The sequence below is a fragment of the Chlorocebus sabaeus genome, chromosome 5 (assembly GCF_047675955.1).
Source record: "Chlorocebus sabaeus isolate Y175 chromosome 5, mChlSab1.0.hap1, whole genome shotgun sequence".
Taxonomy (NCBI): domain Eukaryota; kingdom Metazoa; phylum Chordata; class Mammalia; order Primates; family Cercopithecidae; genus Chlorocebus; species Chlorocebus sabaeus.
The window spans coordinates 46,933,110-46,954,599 of NC_132908.1; the positions used below are offsets into that span (position 1 = coordinate 46,933,110).

General features: G+C 41.5%; 1 protein-coding gene across 2 annotated transcripts in view; it reads left to right on the forward strand.

The window, feature by feature from the left end:
• Positions 1-21,490, forward strand: part of HEATR3 (HEAT repeat containing 3) — a 44,040-nt gene that overhangs the window by 18,029 nt on the left and 4,521 nt on the right. For both annotated transcript variants that reach the window (XM_007992827.3, XM_073015357.1), the window contains 6 exons: positions 356-446; positions 554-711; positions 990-1,072; positions 2,629-2,765; positions 15,734-15,822; positions 19,877-20,020. In XM_007992827.3, coding sequence (XP_007991018.1) covers positions 356-446; positions 554-711; positions 990-1,072; positions 2,629-2,765; positions 15,734-15,822; positions 19,877-20,020 — 702 coding nt within the window. The remainder of the gene's footprint in view (positions 1-355; positions 447-553; positions 712-989; positions 1,073-2,628; positions 2,766-15,733; positions 15,823-19,876; positions 20,021-21,490) is intronic.

The following is a 21,490-nucleotide window of genomic DNA, read 5'->3' on the forward strand; positions in this document are numbered from 1 at the left end:
TTTAAATCTTAGTATGCCCAGCTACTTCTTGACATAGTAGATTAAGTTTCAGGGTGAATTCCGTTCAGAATTCCTGGATATTTGTCTGTTCTCTCCAGCTAACTAAGCGATGCTTGGGGAATAGCCATGCAGATGGATGGGAACCCAGTTAATGGGGGCATGCTCCACTGTACCAAGAGGAATTATAATGCTCGTTTGTACTTCTGGCACTTCATGACTTATCTTTTACCTACCCCATTCTCCATGTGCTCTATTCCAAGTACAAAAATCTAGTAGGCTTTCACTAAGGAAATTCCCCAAAAACATTTTCCCAACCATTGAGAGTTGGTCATTTACTTTTTTTTTTTTTTTAAAGCCCACTGACAAGGAGCTGAGAGAGACTATAGCATTGCTGACAGCTCAACAGACTGCTCTGGAAATTATCGTCAACATGTGCTGCAATGAAGGTTTGTTAACAGTTTACATTTAGACATTTTCCCCCTGGGCCAAGAGGGAAACTCCCGTGGAGATTTTCTTAACTATTCCAGTTCTGCGTGGTTTGCCCGCTTCCCAGATCCCTCTGATGACGAATGGGAAGAACTTTCTAGCAGTGATGAAAGTGATACATTTATGGAGAATTCCTTCAGTGAGTGCGGGGGACAGCTGTTCACTCCCCTCTGCCTCTCCCATGAGGTTCACACTGCTCTCACCAACTACCTCATCCCAAAGAAGGTAATCCGTTTTCATTCTAGGCTTACCGTGGAGCGTGGGAAAGGCTTAAGCAAGGTATTCATTCTGTGTACAAAAGAAGCAAGCTCACACTTTCAGGTTGTAGATGGTGGTAAGATCTGAGACAAAGCTGAGCTAACAGTACTGGCAATAGGTGAAAAGGTCATTCTATATGAAGCCTAACCATTTCACTTAGGAGTAATATTTTGGAATTATATAAGGGAATCATGTGTTAAATGACTACTCTTTAACTTTTGCTTTACTGCCTCTTTTAAATCTAGATTTTTGAGAAAACTGCCTTTCCAAACAGCATTGCAGTTGACCTATGTTCTAGGAACCCTACTTGGAAACCTTTGATTAGAAAGTAAGAACTTTTCTACTTTCAAAAACCTTTGTCATTATTTTATTTTATGAAATGATGGGCCATTAAATAGAAGGTGCTGACTCCCCCTCAGACCCAGAAGTTTTGTTCCTGGGTATATATACCAGAAAAATACTGCCCATGTGCCCTAGAATACATGTTCATAGCAGTGTATGTCACAGTTGCCCCAACCCGTAAACAAATTTGTTGTCCATCAGAGTTAGAATGGTAAATATATTTTGACAAAATCACTCAGTACAATACATGCAGCAGTAAAAGGGATCTGAATTAGAACTACTCACAACTTGGATGGAGCTTACATTGTTGAACCAAAAAAGCAAGACATAAAAGAATACGCACACTGTGATTCAGTTTTTACAAAGTTGAGAAACAGGCAACGTTGAACTATATTGTTCAGGGATGCATACCTTGGTGATAAGCCTATTAAAAAAAAAAAAAGGGGGGGGCAAGGAAATGTTTACCGTAAAAGTCTGTGTGGTGGTTACCTGTAGGTGTCAGGGAGGTGGGATGTTATAAGGAAGAGATACAGGGGCTTTCAGGGTCCAGCAGTGTTTCTTTCTTTCCCAGGTGCATGGGTGTTGGCTTCATAGACTATTTGTTAAACTCTCTATATATGTTGTGTACTTAACCATATATATGTCACATTTCACAATTAAAAATAATTTTAGGCTGGCGTGGTGGCTCACACCTATAATCCCAGGACTCTGGGAGGCCGAGGTGGGAGGATCACTTGAGGCCAGGAGTTTGAAACCAGCCTGCACAGCATAGCAAGACCCCATCTCTACAAAGAAAAAAAAACATTACAAAAACTAGCCTGGCATAGTGGCACTCAGCTGTAGTCCTAGCTACTCAGGAGGCTGAAGTGAGAGGATTGCTTGAACTCAGCAGTCCAAGGCTGTCGTGAGCTATGATGGTGACACTGTACTCCAGCCTGGGAAACAGAATAAGAATTCTTCCTATCTGAAGAAAATTATAATTTTAAGGATGCTACCCTACATAGAAATTTTTCTAAAACAGATTCCTCATGACTCATTAATGAGTTGTATATCAGAGGACGTGAATACTCAAGCAGTTTGATTTGGCAGGTTAACAGTTACTTTACAATTCTAGCACTTGTCCAGGCAGGAGGATTGTTTGAGGCCAAGAGTTCCAGACCAGCCTGGGCAACATAGCAAGACCCCTGTCTACAAAAAATAAAAAACTTAGCCAGGTGTGGTTGCGTGCACATGTAATCCTGCTCCTTAGGAGGCTGAGGCAGGAGGATCACTTGTGCTCAGGAGGTTGAGGCTGCAGCAAGCTGTGATCACACCACTGCACTCCAGCCTGGGCAACAGAGCAAGACCCCTTCTGAAAAATGATAATACATTTTAGAAAACACAAAAAACAGTTCACCTTGTGATTCTTTGCTAACTGCCATAGATTGCCTTGTATTTGTAGATATTTCCAGTCAGAACCTGAAGCTTAGACTAAAAGTTAATACTGAATTCTGATGGGCAACTTCTGGAGAAACAGACAGCATTGTTTCACTTCCTTTCCAGAATGAACACTATTCAGTGCAGAGCCCTCTTCTGTCTCCAGAGTCTTGTGTCCCTCCTGGATGTGGAGCACCTGGGAGGAGCCGCAGCCCTTCAAACGCTTGCACAGCATCTGTCACAGCTGCTTTTTTCTCAACCAGGTAAATATTTAGGCTTTATTGTGAAAGACTACACAGACGGAACAGAATTTTGAAGGGGCAGGAACTTGGATTTTGTAAATGTATGTTGTTTGTCATCCAGTCTGCAGAAACCTTTCCCAGACACAGGAGTCACATATTTATAGTTGCCTGGGGGTACAGAGTCAAAACGAGGTATGCAGGCAGCTCCTGGGCTTATAGTTTTCTTTCTTATTAAAATTGTTTGCATCCAGTTTTATCAGGCCAATCAAGGCTGAATCATAAATATCATAAAGGCCTCATTAAGGTATTTGGGTAATTCTTGGCCAGACGCGGTGGCTCATGCCTGTAGTCCCAGCACTTTGGGAGGCTGAGGCGGGAGGATCACCTGAGGTCAGGAGTTGGAGACCAGCCTGGCCAACATGATGAAACCCCTCTACTAAAATACAAAAATTTAGCTGGGCATAGTGGCGGATGCCTGTAATCCCAGCTACTCAGGAGGCTGAGGCGGGAGAATGGCTTGAACCCAGGAGGCGGGGATTGCAGTAATCTGAGGTCATGCCACTGCACTCCAGCCTGGGCAACAAGAGCAAAACTCCATCTCCAAATAATAATAATAATAATTGAGTAATTTTCTATTATTTTCTTCCCAGTTATAAGCATTTAAATTTGATTAATATATGTATGTAGTACAGAATTCAAAAGTTTATTAGAGGACAGAAACTGGAAGCCTCACTCCTTTCTTCCACACCCAGTTCCTCTCTCAGAGTCAAGTTACAGTTACACCAGTTACCTGTGTATCCTTCCAGAGAGATTCTTCATATGTAAGAGAGCGTGTGTATGTGGGCATGCATGCGTGTGTGTAAGGCAAATGGTAGAATACCATCCACACAATTCTACACCTTGCCATCATCTAATATATATCTTTCTTCAAACACATTTGCATGGTAGGAGCTGAATCTCTAAGTTACAAGTCTCTGATATGGATTAATTTCATATGCACACAAAGATCTATAGAGATACCGGAGTTAAATATTCTTTTAAATGACCTAGCTATAGGTTTCACTTGGAGGAAAAAAAAAAAAAAAACTAGCTGTACAAAGTCCGATGCATATTCTTCTAACAGATTTTCATAGTTCCTCATAGTAAAATCTTATTTAACTTGACTACATTAAACTATAGGAGCTCAAACCAAACAAACAGAAACAATAGAGACTGAGAGAGAACAAGTGGTGTTTTCCATACTAAAGGAAAACTCTCCATGTTACTCCACCCAGCATCCATTGCTGGAGCGAGTGTAGCCTGGGAGGTGGGAATCTGCCCCTCTCTCTCAGCTGCTGAGGTTCCAGGTGTCTTTCAGGACTTTTGGGGGGTAAACGTGAAGATAGTTGCTTTCTACGCCGACTTAAGGGTAAACGTGAAGATATTTGCTTTCTACGCTGACAAATAAGATAATTCCATTGTGTTACATGCAGTGTATTCTTCATATATTTTATCCTCCTTTTTAGACACAACATTAAGTCCAAGAACTGAACTCTTAAAAGATCAGGCCAGGCGCGGTGGCTCACGCCTGTAATCCCAGCACTTTGGGAAGCCAAGGCGGGTGGATCACCTGAGGTCAGGAGTTCGAGACCAGCCTGGCCAACATGGCAAAACCCTGTCTCTACTAAAAATACAAAAATTAGCCGGGCGTGGTGGCAGGCGCCTGTAATCCCAGCCACTCGGGAGGCTGAGGCAAGAGAATCACTTGAACCCTGGAGGCGGAGGTTGCAGTGAGCCAAGATCGTGCCATTGCACTCCAGCCTGGGCAACAACAGTGAAACTCCGTTTCAAAAAAAAAAAAAAGATCAAAAGAGAGTCACTTTTTACTAATACAAGTTTTTGTGTCAACATCCATTCAAATGTTGGTCCCCAGTTCTTTAGACATCTGTTTTACATTCCGTCAAGTTCCTGAGAGGTGCTGTGTGTTTAATGGTACATGTTTTTCAAGTTCTAAATTAATCTTTAAAAATGAAGTAATTAAATGTTCAGAAACCCATATATGGTTATGAGCTGTCTCTGCCGCCCTTTCAACATTGATTAGTTAACAGGTGTAGCTTTCAAGTACTCCCTGACTGTGCATTCATTGGCTGGAATGATCCCATGAAAGCTGTGCCCAGCCATGCCCAGGACAGGATATAGTCAGGATATGGGCAGTGCTAGTCCCATTCCCATTCCAAGGCAGGACGGGACAAGCACTGGAGTACAAAGGCTCGTCAGTGTGAGCAGACCAGATGATGGCTGTAGCTTTGTATTTGTCTCGCAGCCTCCTTCTAAACCTGGAAGAGATCTGGATGATAAACGGGGAGGGAACTTTCCCCAACTTCTGCAAGCATTCTGGCTCCCATCAGCCCAGCAAGATATCCTGTGGAGTGGGAGTGAGAGGGCTGCTGTTGCTCATGCCCACCCCCACCAGTTCCCCTGGGTAGAGGCAAGGGGCAGAGCCAGGCAGGGAGACCACAGCCAGAGTCCCAGGTGAGCAGGACCCCAAGTCTCTCACTGCTTCCAAGCCCTGCCTAAGCTCTAGGTAACCCTGGCAGCCCTGGTTCCACAGGCTGCCATCTCTCAGCTCTGGGCCATTTCTCAGTGAGAGTCTGGTCCAGGTACCCCAGGTCCCATCCTCAGGCAGCATGCAAAGTTTATTTCACTTGAAACAAACTCCCTGTGTGCCTGTGCTATAGTGAAAGCACTTAGGTATGTTTCTCCTGGTTCTACTGGTTATTTGTGGTCACTGAGGCCAGCACATTTATTAACTGCAAAGATCACAGGAAAACCATCCCAGGCTGAGTCCTGGAGAAATAATGGAACGTTTCTGAATTGTGGGAAAATATAACTAAGCACTTTGATTTTAAATAAATTCCCATTTCATGTCTATTCTTGACATCATCTTTTTTTTTTAAGGTTCAGGAATGTGACATGCTGCTAGGTTAAGAATACTTTTGTGTATCCTGAGGGCCATGATGTTATTCATGTAGAAATCACCTACCACACATTACTGTCACAACAGTGATTTTGAAAATGTATTCACCTAATGACATGGGCTCAGTTACTTCCAGGGATTGGTAGTCTGAATTGGCCTTGCCTGTGTAATGGGTTTGGATGGTTACTGCTGGGGGAAGAGGGCCATTACAATACCTCTGGGCTATCCAGCTTGCTTGGGGCCCATACTCATATCCCATCTATGGCCTTCGTATCACCTGACACTGGCATTCGGAGAAATGGAGAATGAAAATGACTCGAAAAGTAGTATCATTGTTATTTATTTTGGAGTAACAGAATATTTTCTTATCAGAATGAATTTGATAAAGGATAATTGCTTATATTTGGAAGTAATTTTTTTTTTTTTTCCATTTGAGACAGAGTCTCACTCTGTTGCCCAGGCTGGAGTACAGTGGCGCAATTTTGGCTCACTTCTCTTTCCGCCCCCCCAAGTTCAAGCAATTCTCCTGCCTCAGTCTCCTGAGTAGCTGGGATTACAGGCACCTGCCACCGTGCCTGGCTAAATTTTTTTTTTTTTTAATACTTTAAGTTCTAGGGTACATGTGCAGAACGTGCAGGTTTGTTACATATGTATACGTGTGCCATGTTGGTGTGCTGCACCCATTAACTCATCATTTACATTAGGTGTATTTCCTAATGCTATCCTTCCCCCCTCCCCCCACCCCATGACAGGTCCCAGTGTATGATGTTCCCCTTCCTGTGTCCAAGTGTTCTCATTGTTCAATTCCTACTTATGAGTGAGAACATGCGGTGTTTGGTTTTTTGTCCTTGCGATAGTTTGCTGAGAATGATGGTTTCTAGCTTCATCCATGTCCCTACAAAGGATGTGAACTCATCCTTTTTTATGGCTGCATAGTATTCCATGGTGTATATGTGCCACAGTGGTTGAACTAGTTTACAGTCCCACCAACAGTGTAAAAGTGTTCCTATTTCTCCACATCCTCTCCAGCACCTGTTGTTTCCTGACTTTTTAATGATTGCCTTTCTAACTGGTGTGAGATGGCATCTCATTATGGTTTTGATTTGCATTTCTCTGATGGCCAGTGATGATGAGCATTTTTTCATGTGTCTGTTAGCTGCATAAATGTCTTCTTTTGAGAAGTGTCTGTTCATATCCTTTGCCCACTTTTTGGTGGGATCGTTTGTTTTTTTGTAGATTCTGGATATTAGCCATTTGTCAGATGAGTAGATTGCAAAAATTTTCTCCCATTCTGTAGGTTGCCTGTTCACTCTGATGGTAGTTTCTTTTGCTGTGCAGAAGCTCTTTAGTTTAATTAGATCCCATTTGTCAACTTTGGTTTTTGTTGCCATTGCTTTTGGTGTTTTAAACGTGAAGTCCTTGCCCTTGCCTATGTCCTGAATGGTATTGCCTAGGTTTTCTTCTAGGGTTTTAATGGTTTTAGGTCTAACATTTAAGTCTTTAATCCATCTTGAATTAATTTTTGTATAAGGTGTAAGGAAGGGATCCAGTTTCAGCTTTCTACATATGGTTAGCCAGTTTTCCCAGCACCATTTATTAAATAGGGAACCCTTTCCCTATTTCTTGTTTTTGTCAGGTTTGTCAAAGATCATATGGCTGTAGATGTGTGGTGTTATTTCTGAGGGCTGTGTTCTGTTCCATTGGTCTATCTCTCTGTTTTGGTGCCAGTACCTTGCTGTTTTGGTTACTGTAGCTTTGTGCTATAGTTTGAAGTCAGGTAGCGTGATGCCTCCAGTTTTATTCTTTTGGCTTAGGATTGTCTTGGCAATACGGGCTCTTTTTTGGTTCCATATGAACTCTAAAGTAGTTTATTCCAATTCTGTGAAGAAAGTCACTGGTAGCTTGATGGGGATGTCATTGAATCTATAAATTACCTTGGGCATTATGGTCATTTTCACCATATTGATTCTTCCTATCCATGAGCATGGAATGTTCTTCCATTTGTTTGTGTCCTCTTTTATTTCCTTGAGCAGTGGTTTGTAGTTCTCCTTGAAGAGGTCCTTTACATCCCTTGTAATTTGGATTCCTAGGTATTTTATTCTCTTTGAAGCAATTGTGAATGGTAATTCACTCATGATTTGGCTCACTGTCTGTTATTGGTGTATAAGATTGCTTGTGATTTTTGCCACATTGATTTTGTATCCTGAGAGTTTGCTGAAGTTGCTTATCAGCTTAAGGAGATTTTGGGCTGAGACGATGCGGTTTTCTAAATATACAATCATGTAATCTGTAAACAGGGACAATTTGACTTTCTCTTTTCCTACTTGAATACCCTTTATTTCTTTCTCCTGCCTGATTGCCCTGGCCAGAACTTCCAACAGTATGTTGAATAGAAGTGGTGAGAGAGGGCATCCCTGTCTTATGCCAGTTTTCTTTTCTTTTCTTTTTTTTTTTTTTTTTGAGACAGAGTCTCGCTCTGTTGCCCAGGCTGGAGTGCAGTGGCTGGATCTCAGCTCACTACAAGCTCCGCCTCCCGGGTTTACGCCATTCTCCTGCCTCAGCCTCCTGAATAGCTGGGACTACAAGCACCTGCCACCTCGCCTGGCTGGTTTTTTGTATTTTTTTAGTAGAGACGGGGTTTCACCATGTTCGCCAGGATGGTCTCGATCACCTGACCTTGTGATCCACCCGTCTCGGCCTCCCAAAGTGCTGGGATTACAGGCTTGAGCCACCACGCCCGGCCTTGTGCCAGTTTTCAAAGGGAATGCTTCCAGTTTTTGCCCATTCAGTATGATATTGGCTGTGGGTTTTTGTCATAAATAGCTCTTATTATTTTGAGATACTTCCCAGCAATACTTAATGTATTGAGAGTTTTTAGCATGAAGAGCTGCTGAATTTTGTTGAAGGCTTTTTCTGCATCTCTTGAGATAATCATGTGGTTTTTGTCTTTGGTTCTGTTTTTATGATGGATTATGTTTATTGATTTGCGTGTGTTGAATCAGATATGAATCAACACACTTCTCAGGGATGAAGCTGACTTGATCGTGGTGGATAAGCTTTTTGATGTGCTGCTGGATTCGGTTTGCCAGTATTTTATTGAGGATTTTTACATCGATGTTCATCGGGGATATTGGTCTAAAATTCTCTTTTTTTGCTGTGTCTCTGCCAGGCTTTGGTATCAGGATGATGCTGGCCTCATAGAATGAGTTAGGGAGGACTCCCTCTTTTTCTATTGATTGTAATAGTTTCAGAAGGAATGGTACCAGCTCCTCCTTGTACCTCTGGTAGAATTTGGCTGTGAATCCGTCTGGTCCTGGACTTTTTTTGGTTGGTAGGCTATTAATTATTGCCTCAATTTCAGAGCCTGTTACTGGTCTATTGAGGGATTCAACTTCTTCTGGTTTAGTCTTGGGAGGGTGTATGTGTCCAGGAATTTACCCATTTCTTCTAGATTTTCTAGTTTATTTGCGTAGTGCTGTTTATAGTATTCTCTGATGGTAGTTTGTATTTCTGTGGGATCAGTGGTGCTATCCCCTTTATCATTTTTTATTGCATCTATTTGATTCTTCTCTCTATATTAGTCTTGCTAGCGTTCTATCAATTTTGTTGATCTTTTCAAAAAAACAGCTCCTGGATTCATTGATTATGTGAAGGGTTTTTTGTGTCTCTATCTCCTTCAGTTCTGCTCTGATCTTAGTTATCTCTTGCCTTCTGCTAGCTTTTGAATGTGTTTGCTCTTGCTTCTCTAGTTCTTTTAATTGTCATGTTGGGGTGTCAATTTTAGATCTTTCCTGCTTTCTCTTGTGGGCATTTAATGCTATAAATTTCCCTATACACACTGCTTTAAATGTGTCGCAGAGATTCTGGTATGTTGTGTCTTTGTTCTCATTGGTTTCAAGAACATCTTTATTTCTGCCTTCATTTCATTATGTACCCAGTAGTCATACAGGAGCAGGGTGTTCAGTTTCCATGTAGTGGAGCGGTTTTGAGTGAGTTTCTTAATTCTGAGTTCTAGTTTGATTGCACTGTGGCCTGAGACAGTTCATTATAATTTCTGTTCTTTACGTTTGCTGAGGAGTGCTTTACTTCCAACTATGTGGTCAATTTTGGAATAAGTGTGATGTGGTACTGAGAAGAATATATATTCTGTTGATTTGGGGTGGAGGGTTCTGTAGATGTCTGTTAGGTCTGCTCAGTGCAAAGCTGAGTTCAGTTCCTGGATATCCTTGTTAATTTTCTGTCTCATTGATCTTTCTAATGTTGACAGTGGGGCGTTAAAGTCTCCCATTATCATTGTGTGGGAATCTAAGTCTCTTTGTAGGTCTCTAAGGACTTGCTTTATGAATCTTGGGTGCTCCTGTATTGGGTGCATATATATTTAGGATAGTTAGCTCTTCCTGTTGAATTGATCCCTTTACCATTATGTAATGGCCTTCTTTGTCTCTTTTGATCTTTGTTGGTTAAAATCTGTTTCATCAGAGACTAGGATTGCAATCCCTGCCTTTGTTTGTTTTCCATTTGCTTGGTAGATCTTCCTCCATCCCTTTATTCTGAACCTATGTGTGTCTCTGCATGTGAGATAGGTCTCTTGAATACGGCACAGTGATGGGTCTTGACCCTTTACCCAGTTTGCCAGTCTGTGTCTTTTAATTGGAGCATTTAGCCCATTTACATTTAAGGTTAATACTGTTATGTGTGAGTTCGATCCTGTCATTATGATGTTAGCTGGTTATTTTGCTTGTTAGTGGATGCAGTTTCTTCCTAGCATCGATGGTCTTTACAATTTGGAATGTTTTTGCAGTGGCTGGTACCGGTTTTCCTTTCCATGTTTAGTGCTTCCTTCAGGAGCTCTTGTAGGGCAGGCCTGGTGGTGACAAAATCTCTAAGCATTTGCTTATCTGTAAAGGATTTTATTTCTCCTTCACTTATGAAGCTTAGTTTGGCTGGATATGAAATTCTGGGTTGAAAATTCTTTTCTTTAAGAATGTTGAATATTGGCCCCACTCTTTTCTGGCTCGTAGAGTTTCTGCCAAGAGATCTGCTGTTAGTCTGATGGGCTTCCCTTTGTAGGTAACCTGACCTTTCTCTCTGGCCTTAACATTTTTTCCTTCATTTCAGCTTTGGTGAATGAGCGCCTGGCTAATTTTTGTATTTTTAATAGAAACGGGTTTCACCATGTTGACCAGGCTGGTCTTGAACTCCTAACCTTATTATCCACCCACCTTGACCTCCCAAAGTGCTGGGATTATAGGCATGAGCTGCCGTGCTTGTCCTAGAGATGATATTCTAATACAGTCCTTGTAAGCATTTAAGATTTATTAATAATGTAATCCTATGGGTTCTATATGGATAGTGGGAAATGTTACAAGATAATTTAGTGGAGGCTGGCCACGGTGGCTCACACCTGAAATCCCAGCACTTTGGGAGCTGAATTGGGAGGATCACATGAGCCCAAGAGTTTAAGACCAGCCTGGGCAACATAGTGATACAATGTCCCCACCAAAAAAGGTTTTTTAATTAGCCAGGAGTGGTAGCTTGCTTGCGCCTGTGGAAGCTAAAGTGGGAGGATTGCCTGAGCCCAGGAGGTCAAGGCTGCAATGAGCTATGATTGTGCTGTTGTACTCCAGCCGGGGCAACAGAGTGAGACTCTGTCTCAATTTAAAAAAAAAAAAAAAATAGAGAATTTAGTGGGGAGAATGGGGCTAAATATCTCTGCTGTTTTATGTTATGGTTGAGAGTTAAAGGTATGATGGTTCTACTGCTCTATCTAACTTGTTTTAATTTTAATGCTAAATACAGTTCTGAATACAGTAGTTATAATGTTTGTGATACTCTGTACATACCTACATTTATGTTTGTGTCTGATATCAGAGATAAAAGGAGGACGTTTTAGTACAATCTGGTCCTTGCATTCAAAAGCACTATTTTCTTTGTCTCCTTCATTAAAAGCTATTGGTTTTTAGAACATCAATGTGTTGTTTTTTTTTTTTTTTTTTTTTTTTTTTTGAGACAGAGTCTCGCTCTGTCGCCCAGGCTGGAGTGCAGTGGCCGGATCTCAGCTCACTGCAAGCTCCGCCTCCCGGGTTTATGCCATTCTCCTGCCTCAGCCTCCCGAGTAGCTGGGACTACAGGCGCCTGCCACCTCACCCGGCTAGTTTTTTGTATTTTTTTTTTTAGTAGAGACGGGGTTTCACCATGTTAGCCAGGATGGTCTCGATCTCCTGACCTCGTGATCCGCCCGTCTCGGCCTCCCAAAGTGCTGGGATTACAGGCTTGAGCCACCGCGCCCGGCCGACATCAATGTGTTTTTTAGGAATGTTGTATTTCATATTGGGTCAGTCTGTCATTCAGCTCTATTACATGAGTTCTGAAATTTAGGATTCTGTTTTTCCAGATTTTCAGAATCAGAACGTTCTTTTTTAGTTATAATTAAAATGGTAGTATCTCATTCTGGGATATATTTTCCATTCCACATCAGAATATTGAAAATTCAGACTGTGTGTCTGGGCGCGGTGGCTCACGCCTGTAATCCCAGCACTTTGGTAGGCCAAGGCAGTTGGATCACCTGAGGTCAGGAGTTTGAGACCAGCCTGACCAATATGGTGAAATCCCGTCTCCACTAAAAATACGAAAATTAGCCGGGCATGGTGGCGTGCACCTGTGGTCCCAGCTACTTGGGAGACTGAGACAGGAGAACTGCTTGAACCCAGGCGGTGAAGATTGCAGTGAGCCGAAATCGCACCAGTGCACTCCAGCCTGGGTGACAGAGCAAGACTCCGTCTCAAAAAAAAAAAAATAATTAATTAATTAAAAATAAGAAAAAAAGAAAATTCAGGCTGGGCATGGTGGTTCACAGCTATAATCCCAGCACTCTGGGAGGCCAAGGCGGGCAGGTCACCTGAGGTCAGGAGTTCAAGACCAGCCTAGCCAACATGGTGAAACCCCATATCTACTAAAGATACAAAAATTAGCTGGGCGTGGTGGTGCACACCTGTAATCCCAGCTACTTGGGAGGCTGAGGCAGGAGAATTGCTTGAACCTGGAAGGCGGAGGTTGCAGTGAGCCCAGATCTTGCCACTGTACTCCAGCCTGAGCGACAGAGTGAGACTCTGTCTAAAAAAAAAAAAAAAAAATTAAAATCAGTCTGAAAAATTCACCTGAGTGTAATTACTCCTGCGTTGATTATGTACCTACATTTAGACGTGCTACAAATTCTTAAATACTGTTCAAAGTTGTTAAGAGTAAAGACATTTTGAATCACCTCTTTGTGTACAATTCATAAATTTATAGGGCTATATTTAGACCTTTAATCAAATATACATTTCACAGTCAATGTGGTAACTTTTTGAAGTTTAATAGCAACAAATTGGCTGGACAGGGTGGCACACACCTGTAATCATAGCACTTTGGGAGGCTGAGGCAGGTGGATTGCTTGAGCTCAAGAGTTTGAGACCAGCCTGTACATATGATGAGACCCCATCTCTACAAATACAAGAAAAATTAGCTGGACATGGTGGCACGTGCCTGTGGTGCTACCTACTCGGGAGGCTGAGGCAGGAGGATTGCTTGAGCCCAGGAGGTCCAGGCTGCAGTGAGCCTAGATCACACCACTGCACACCAGCCTGGGTGACAGAGCAAGACCCTGTCTCAAAAAAAACTCAAATGTATTAACAACTTCACGCTGATTTTTGAGTGCCTGTTAGGTACCATGTTTTAAGAGATAGGCCTTATTACTTCATCATCCTGCTGAGGAAGCTGAGATTTAGGAACCTTAGCTGAGAGATTAAGGAACCTCTTCCAGGTCATTCATTCTTTTTTTTCTTTTTCTGAGACGGAGTCTTGCTCTGTCGCCCAGGCTGGAGTGCAGTGGCGCAATCTCGGCTCTCTGCAAGCTCTGCCTCCCGGGTTCATGCCATTCTTCTGCCTCAGCCTCCCGAGTAGCTGGGACTACAGGCGCCCACCACCACACCCAGCTAATTTGTTGTATTTTTGGTAGAGATGGGGTTTCACCATGTTAACCAGGATGGTCTCGATCTCCTGACCTCGTGATCCGCCTATCTCAGCCTCCCAAAGTGCTGGGATTACAGACGTGAGCCACTACACCCAGCCCAAGGTCATTCATTCTTTTAACTTGTATTTATTGAACGCTTTGTGTCGTACACTGTTCTAAATGCTAGGGTTGCAGGCGTGAACAAGATAAGCCCGGTCACTATGTTCGTGGAGTTTGCATTCTAGTAGAAATAAATGTTTTATGTGATATTAGCTATGAAGAAAACAATAAAAGCAGAATGATATGAGGCGTTACACTAGGCCAGTTAGTGTGGAAAGGCCTCTGTGAGGAGGTAACGTTTGAGCCAAGACTAAAATGAAGGTGGGAGGAGTCACATAATTACTCTATCCCAGGTCTCCTATTACTTGTTCTGTGATCATTACGGGAAGTCCCCTATTTTGGTACATTTTATATATCTGAAAATGAAAGAGCCAAAAAATAAAATCAATCAGGATTAAAATTTGAACAGAAGCTGCCTGTCTTCCACCCGGGTAACCTAAAAGCGGGGGATCGGAATGGTATCGAGTCCCAGGCACTGTGGGGCAGGAAATGAGTGTATCTATTGCTGCATAACAAATTACCCCAAAACTCTGTGACTTAAAACAACAACAATCATTTATTAGTTCTCAAAGTTTCCTTAGGTCAAGAATTTAGGGCACAGTGGAGATGGCTTGTTCCTACTCCACAATGTCTAGGCCAGTGGTTCTCAACCATAGCCACTTATCCCCTTTCACCTCCCACCTGGGGACATTTGGCAACATCTGAAGGAATTTTTGGTTTTACAACTTGGAAATTGCAACTGGTATCTAGAGGGTTGAGGCCAGGAATGCTCCTTCACATCCTGCGGTGCCCAGGAGACCTCTGCACACACACAAAATTAAGAATTATCTGGTCCAAAATGTCAGTAGTGCAGAGACTGAGAAATACCAGTCTAGGGCCTCTGCTGGAAAACTTGCAGAGTGTGGGCCAGAATCATCCGAAGTGTTGTGCACTCATGTGTCTGGCAGTTGGTGCAGCGGTTGTCAGGTAGAACACCCACGGTGACCTCTTCATGTGACATGGGCTTCTGCATAACAGGATGGCTAGGTTCCCAGGGCAGAAGTTGAGAGAAAAAAGAGCTTGCACACATGCGTCAGGGCTGGAAGTCATACTGCCTTTTGTGACTGTCACTTTGTATTCTGTTGGTTGAAGAAGTCACAAAGTCCTACCCTGATTTAAGGAAAGGAGAAGTAGATTTCACATCTTTATAGGAAGTGGCAAGGTTCTTGAAGATCACACAGGACTTGAAATATTGCTGTGGCCATTTTTAGAAAATACAGTTTACCACACCAAGCAAATCTCTTCCCATCAAAGGGGTTAAGGAGCCAACTCCCCTGGGTGACCGTCACTGTCCCTTGCCTGTGCCTGTGCCAGAGTAATGGCTTACTGCTGGTGTTCTGTTTGTCCTGTGTGGGAAGAAGGGACAATAGGAAAAGTGTGCGAATAAGGAGTAGGAGTGGGAAGGGGATGTTGGGTCAGTTAAAATGATGGTGCTGTCATGTCCTGGCTCTGCACAAGCAACAGTTTGTGGCTAGGCAGTGAGCTTGGGTTGGCAAGGAAGCATTCTGACTCTACCAAAGGTAGGTCTACCCAGCACCGTGATGGAGATCTATGAATGACAGAATTCAGTCTGCAAAAGCTAGCTCAGGTTTATTATGTGCTAACGTGTGAGTCAAATGAAAACCCAGTGTCTGAAGTCAAGGACTGTCTGTAGAAGACCTCCTCGCTGTGATTATTTCAACCACGATCATCTTTCAGACTTAGGTTTAGAGTGTACAGGGGACTGTTAACTAAATATTTTGGCTTAAATATCGAGGGTTTTTTTGTTTATTTTATTAAGAATAGCATTTATTCACATTTAGCATGCTTTGTTTCGTTTGCTGCTTCTACAAAATAGCCTATCTTGGAGAAATGCAAATTTTATATTTCAGTTTTGTGTTTTAGATTTTGCTAAACATGCTGACTTTCTAGAAGCCATAAGTAGTGCTTTGAGGGCCCTTTTGCAAACAATGGCCTCCAAGAACATTTCCCAGGTAAGAGTTCTAAAATTTTTTGTATGAAACTTGTAAAGATTCTGTATTATGGAGGCAAAATTCATTACTTCACTATTTTTAAAAATACATATTTCTGTTACAAGAGTAATTATCTTTGTAAAAAAGAAAACAAAAGTGATTAAAATAAAAAGTAATATCTTTCTGCCCCCTACCATCAGCAACACACAGGTGCTTTTAATTTAATTTTTTAAATTTTTTAATATATAGGCTTACTAGCTAAACAAGTGCTTTTTAATCAATACAACTTAATTGATAAATATGTTGTAAATAATTTATCATTGGTCTTTTTTTTATTTTATTTTATTTTATTTTATTTTTTGAGACAGAGTCTTACTCTGTTGCCCATGCTGGAGTGCAGTGGCACGATCTCAGCTCACTGCAACCTCTGCCTCCTGGGTTCAAATGATTCTCGTGCCTCAGCCACCCAAGTAGATGGGATTACAGGCATGCGTCACCAAACCCAGCTAATTTTTGTTTTTTTAGTAGAGATGGGGTTTTGCCATGTGGCCAGGCTGATCTTGAATGCCTGACCTCAAGTGATCCACCCGTCTTGGCCTCCTAAAGTGCTGGGATGACAGGTGTGAGCCACCATACCCAGCTCTTTTTTTTTTTTTTTTTTAACATTTCATTACAGATTTTGCAAGCATGTCCTCCTCACCCTCCACAGCAATCCATGTGCACTTCATCTCCCATAGGTGCCTTACCACTTCTGTTAACTTTTTACTGAGGAGATTTTCAAACATTCCTAAAAGCAGAGATAATTCCGTTGCTTTGTTTTTTGAGACGGGGTCTTACTGTGCTGCCCAGGCTAGTCTCTTGGGTTCAATCATTCAGCATTCCTCTGTCCCCTGTGTTTCCTGTGAGCCGGGAGCTAGGTCTAGAGCCTTAATTAGATCCAGCTCCAGATTATTTTTTGTTTTTTTTTTTATATTTATAATAAGTAATCTAGACAGGTCCAGATTTTTTGGCAGGAATAATTTATAGTGCTATATATATTTCTACATTTATATCACAAATCATGTGGTATCATAAAATAGTGAAGCTGAGATTAATTAGTGAGTTCACGTTAATGGTTTCATAACCAGTGATTGTGGTTGCCTGACTCCATTATGTCATTAGTGGGTTGCAGAATAGAGATATCCTAATTTTGTCTATTTTTTACATTTATTAGCTATGTTTTTTTTGTTTTTTGTTTTTTCCAGAATAGGTATCCTAGCAATCTCTATTAAGTGGCCAGTGATTTTTTTTTTTCTCTAATATATTTGTATTTCATTCCATTACAGTCAGGCTTTTTGCTGCCAAATTCATCGCATCTTTGGATAGTAGGAGTCCCTTCAAATTGGCTCCTGTGTCTCTTTGACAAGAATTTTAGGTTTTTGATCACTTTTGCTTCCAGGCATAAGATTTTCTTGCTTAAAACCTGGAATCTGACTGGGCACAGTGGCTCATGCCTATAATCCCAATACTTTTGGAGGCTGAGGTGGACGGATCACTTGAGGTCAGGAGTTCGAGACCAGCCTGACCGACATGGCAAAACTCCATCTCTACTGAAAATTCAAACATTAGCTGGGCGTGGTGGCACGCGCCTGTAATCTCAGCTACTTAGGAGGCTGAGGCAGGAGAATCACTTGAAGCCAGGAGGTGGAGGTTGCAGTGAGCCAAAATAGCGCTGAGCTCTAGCCTGGGTGACAGGAGTGAGACAAGAGTGAAACTCTGTCTCAAAACAAAAAAAAAAACCCTGGAATTAGTTACTTCTCCAAGAAGCTCTGACGTCTTTAGTTGGGAAACTGAATTATAGAGTGCTTATTGCTACCATGTTGTCATTGTTTCTAGGTCTTTTTAGTGGAAATAGCTAGGAAATAAGCATTTTTTTAGGAGACAAAACTAGTAAGTTTATACTGATAATTTCCAGTTTAAAAAATGGTACAAGTTTTTACTTAATTTTTGATTTTATATTTGTATCTTTTTGTACCCCCAAAAGAGATACATTTGTAACCAAAAAGGTACATTGTACCCAAAAAGATACATTAGTGACATTAAAATTCTTACTTGCAACTGGTCTGATGGTAGTGGGTTATGAGAGCTTATTAACATTGTGTCACTAAAGTTGGTATACAACCCCCCCATGCTAAGTTTGACTGGCTTAAAAAATAATAAAAAATAGGCCAGGCGCGGTGGCTCACTCCTGTAATCCCAGCATTTTGGGAGGCCAAAGTGGGTGGATCATGAGGTCAGGAGATCGAGACCATCCTGGCCAACACGGTGGAACCCCGTCTCTACTAAAAAATACAAAAAAATTAGCCGGGCATGGTGGCGGGTACCTGTGGTCCCAGCTACTTGGGAGGCTGAGGCAGGAGAATGGCGTGAATCCGGGAGGTGGAGCTTGCAGTGAGCCGAGATCGCACCACTGCAGTCCAGGCTGGGCGGCAGAGCATTTTTTGAGACTCCGTCTCAAAAAATAACAATAATAATAATAATAATGATACATAATTTTAAAAATTAAAATTAGAGAAAAGAAGAAAGAAAAAGATTTTTCAAAATTTTATTATTTGCTTTCTCCTACAGAATGTACTTTGTAGTAGTGACATTAAAAGACATTAAAATTATTTGCTATATAGTAATACTAAAATTGTTTACTGTAGTAACATTAAAATTGTAGTGACTTTAAAACTATTATTTGCTTTATCCTACAGAATGTACTTAATAGTATCAAAATAACAATGCCCTTGTTATTGCTCACAATAACACTATTTCTTTTTGCTTCTTTATATACTTTTTTTCTTAATGCTTTTAAATTTTTTTATACTTTATTTTTATTTTTTAATAGAGATGAGGTCTTGCTATGTTGCCCAGGCTGGTCTTAAACTCCTGGCCTCAAGTGATCCTCTTGCCTCAGCTTTCCGAAGCTAAGAATTTTTTTGAAGAGCATAATTTGACCTTCAGTTTCTAAGAAATGGGAATGGTAATGGGATGCATAGCATGCTGTGTGGCTGTTGGATGGACCAGAAAACCTTATACTCTAGGGCCTATAGGAATATCAAGTATTTTTATTGATTTCCCCTGGTATATAAGCAGCAGCTTATGGGATCAGTGTGATGGTTAAGGAAAATTACTCAAAGCCCATGCTCAGGGCCAGGTGAAGTGGTTCATGCTGATAATCCTAACACTTTGGGAGCCTGAGGCGGGAGGATTGCTTGAGCCCAAGAATTCAAGAACAGCCTGGGCAACTTTGTGAGACTTCATGTCTACAAAAACTAAAAATAAATTAGTCTAGTGTAGGGGCGCACGCGAGTGCTAAGTAGTGAAGCTAGGATTTGAACCCAGGGTGTCTGGCTCCAGATTCCAAGCCTTTCATCACCACACTGTGCTGCTGCTTATAGGAGATAGTCTCACTCTGTTGCCCAGGCTGGAGTTCAGTGGCATGATCTCAGCTCACTACAACCTCTGTCTCCCGGGTTCAAGCATTTCTTGTGCCTCAGCCTCCCGAGTAGCTGAGATTACAGGCATGAGCCACTGCGCCCAGCCTTAAACTGAAAATTACCCACTACATGGTAGAAGCACCATATAATGTAATGGTTTTTACAATGTTTAATTATGATAATACAAACATCTCAAAGTAAGTTCTTGCCTTGTATAGACTCAGCCAGTTTTTTTAAAGCTACACAATCCTGTTTATGCTTTCAAAGCCCTTTTTTTTTTTTTTTTTACCATTAATATTAAAAAGAAATTGGAATCTCTTTAGTCTGTGTACATCTGGAATGAAAGTCTTCATCAAATTAAATGAATAGGACCTGGAGCCCCTTTGATATTAAGATAACAATGGCGACATGAGCAGGGCTCATCTTAGTTCAGAATTACCAGCTCTGTCTGGGAGAACTGGAGTATATATTAATAGTAACTTACCTGCCAGGAGTTTATGTCACTCTTAAAATCCTGCAGCCTATAGAGGAGATTCCCGTCAGTCCAGTTTTTGCATGCTGATATAATTGATTGAGTTTAACATTATAAATACTCTCCTCTTCTCTTTCAACAGTGCATGACTCCTGATCAGCTGATGACATTATGCAAAGCAGGCATTCATAGTAGTAATGTCGGGGTTAGAGTGAATGTCGTTAGCATTTTAGGAATCACTGGCAGCGTCCTTGCCAAAGAAGATGGTACACTTGAAACTCTTAAGGTAAAACAATTTGCTTCTGACCTAACATGTTAAATAATTAGAAATGGGAGGAGAAGAACTGTTGGTGTAGGATTTCCTAAAACTTGTGTGGACATGAAGAGAAGAAGTCATATCAAGTTGCTTTATTGAGTTATATTATTAGAATGTACCCTTTGGCTTGATCTAACCATGTGTATTAATTAGGTAAGTACTTGAAAAGTTGAGCCACATTTTACAATTTAATGTTATTCCAGAGGTACTTTTTTTAAAAAAATAAATCTCTCTTTAGTGAAAGGGCAAATTCAGAATTTTAAAAGATGCCTACTGCCTTTGCTGTTGTATCCAATGTATGCATGTTACATTCTCCTGCTGATGAAGGAACAATCCACACCATTTTCCTTGCACATCAGGCAACATGCATTCTGAAAAATACCACACAGTTAATTCTAATACCACTCCATAAATGTTAAGCAGCAACCCTGGTAGTGCCAATATACTAGGAATTCCCTCAGCATATTTACTCTTAACACTTGGCGTAGTTGCTTACAAACTGCACTGTTAGGAGTACAGCGTCACTAGTAATTAAAAGGACAGTCATAGTAAAATTACCCTTTGGTGTGCTAATAATTGCTGAAGTGTGAGACTAATGGATAGTAAACTCATTATTATGAAGTACCTCTTCACCTGCTAAGAACTTTACAGTGATGACTGATGTTTTTAAGAATCTATTTTTGAAAAATGATACTTGCAAAGCTTTTTTTTTTTTCCCCCGAGATGGAGTCTCACTCTGTCACCCAGGCTGGAGTGCAGTAGTGCGATCTCGGCTCACTGCAACCTCCTCCTCTGGGTTCAAGCAATTCTTCTGCCTCAGCCTCCCGAGTAGCTGGGATTACAGGTGCCCCCTACCACACCTGACTAATTTTTCTATTTTTAATAGAGGTGGGTTTTTGCCATGTTGGCCAGGCTGGTCTTGAACTCCTGGGCTCAAGCCATCTGCCCCCTTCAGCCTCCCAGAGTGCTGGGATTACAGACATGAGCCACTGCACCCGGCAACAGTTATTTCTTAGTGTGTCTAATTCCAGTCCATATTCATAATTTTAAAGTTGCCTCAAAATTATCTGTTTACAAAGAGCTTGTTTACATTGCTGAAGTCCACATGTTATGTTTCTTGTGGGGTCTTCTCTTTCTCTCTTAATCTTGAACAATTCCTCCCCGGCACCACCTGGTTATTCTCAGCTCCTGAATCAATTGTCCTATATGGTGTCCAGCCTTCTGGATTTGTCTGATTGCTACCTTGTGGTGCTAAATTTGTTCTTTTATCCTTTTATGTCTTGCACACTGACAGTTAGATTTACAGACTAGTTTAGATTCAGATCAGTCCTATTTACATTTTTTAGAGATGAAGTCTTGCTCCATTGCTGAGGCTGGTCTTGAACTCCTGGGCTCAAGTGATCCTCCTGCCTTGGCCTCACAAGGTGCTGAACTTACAAG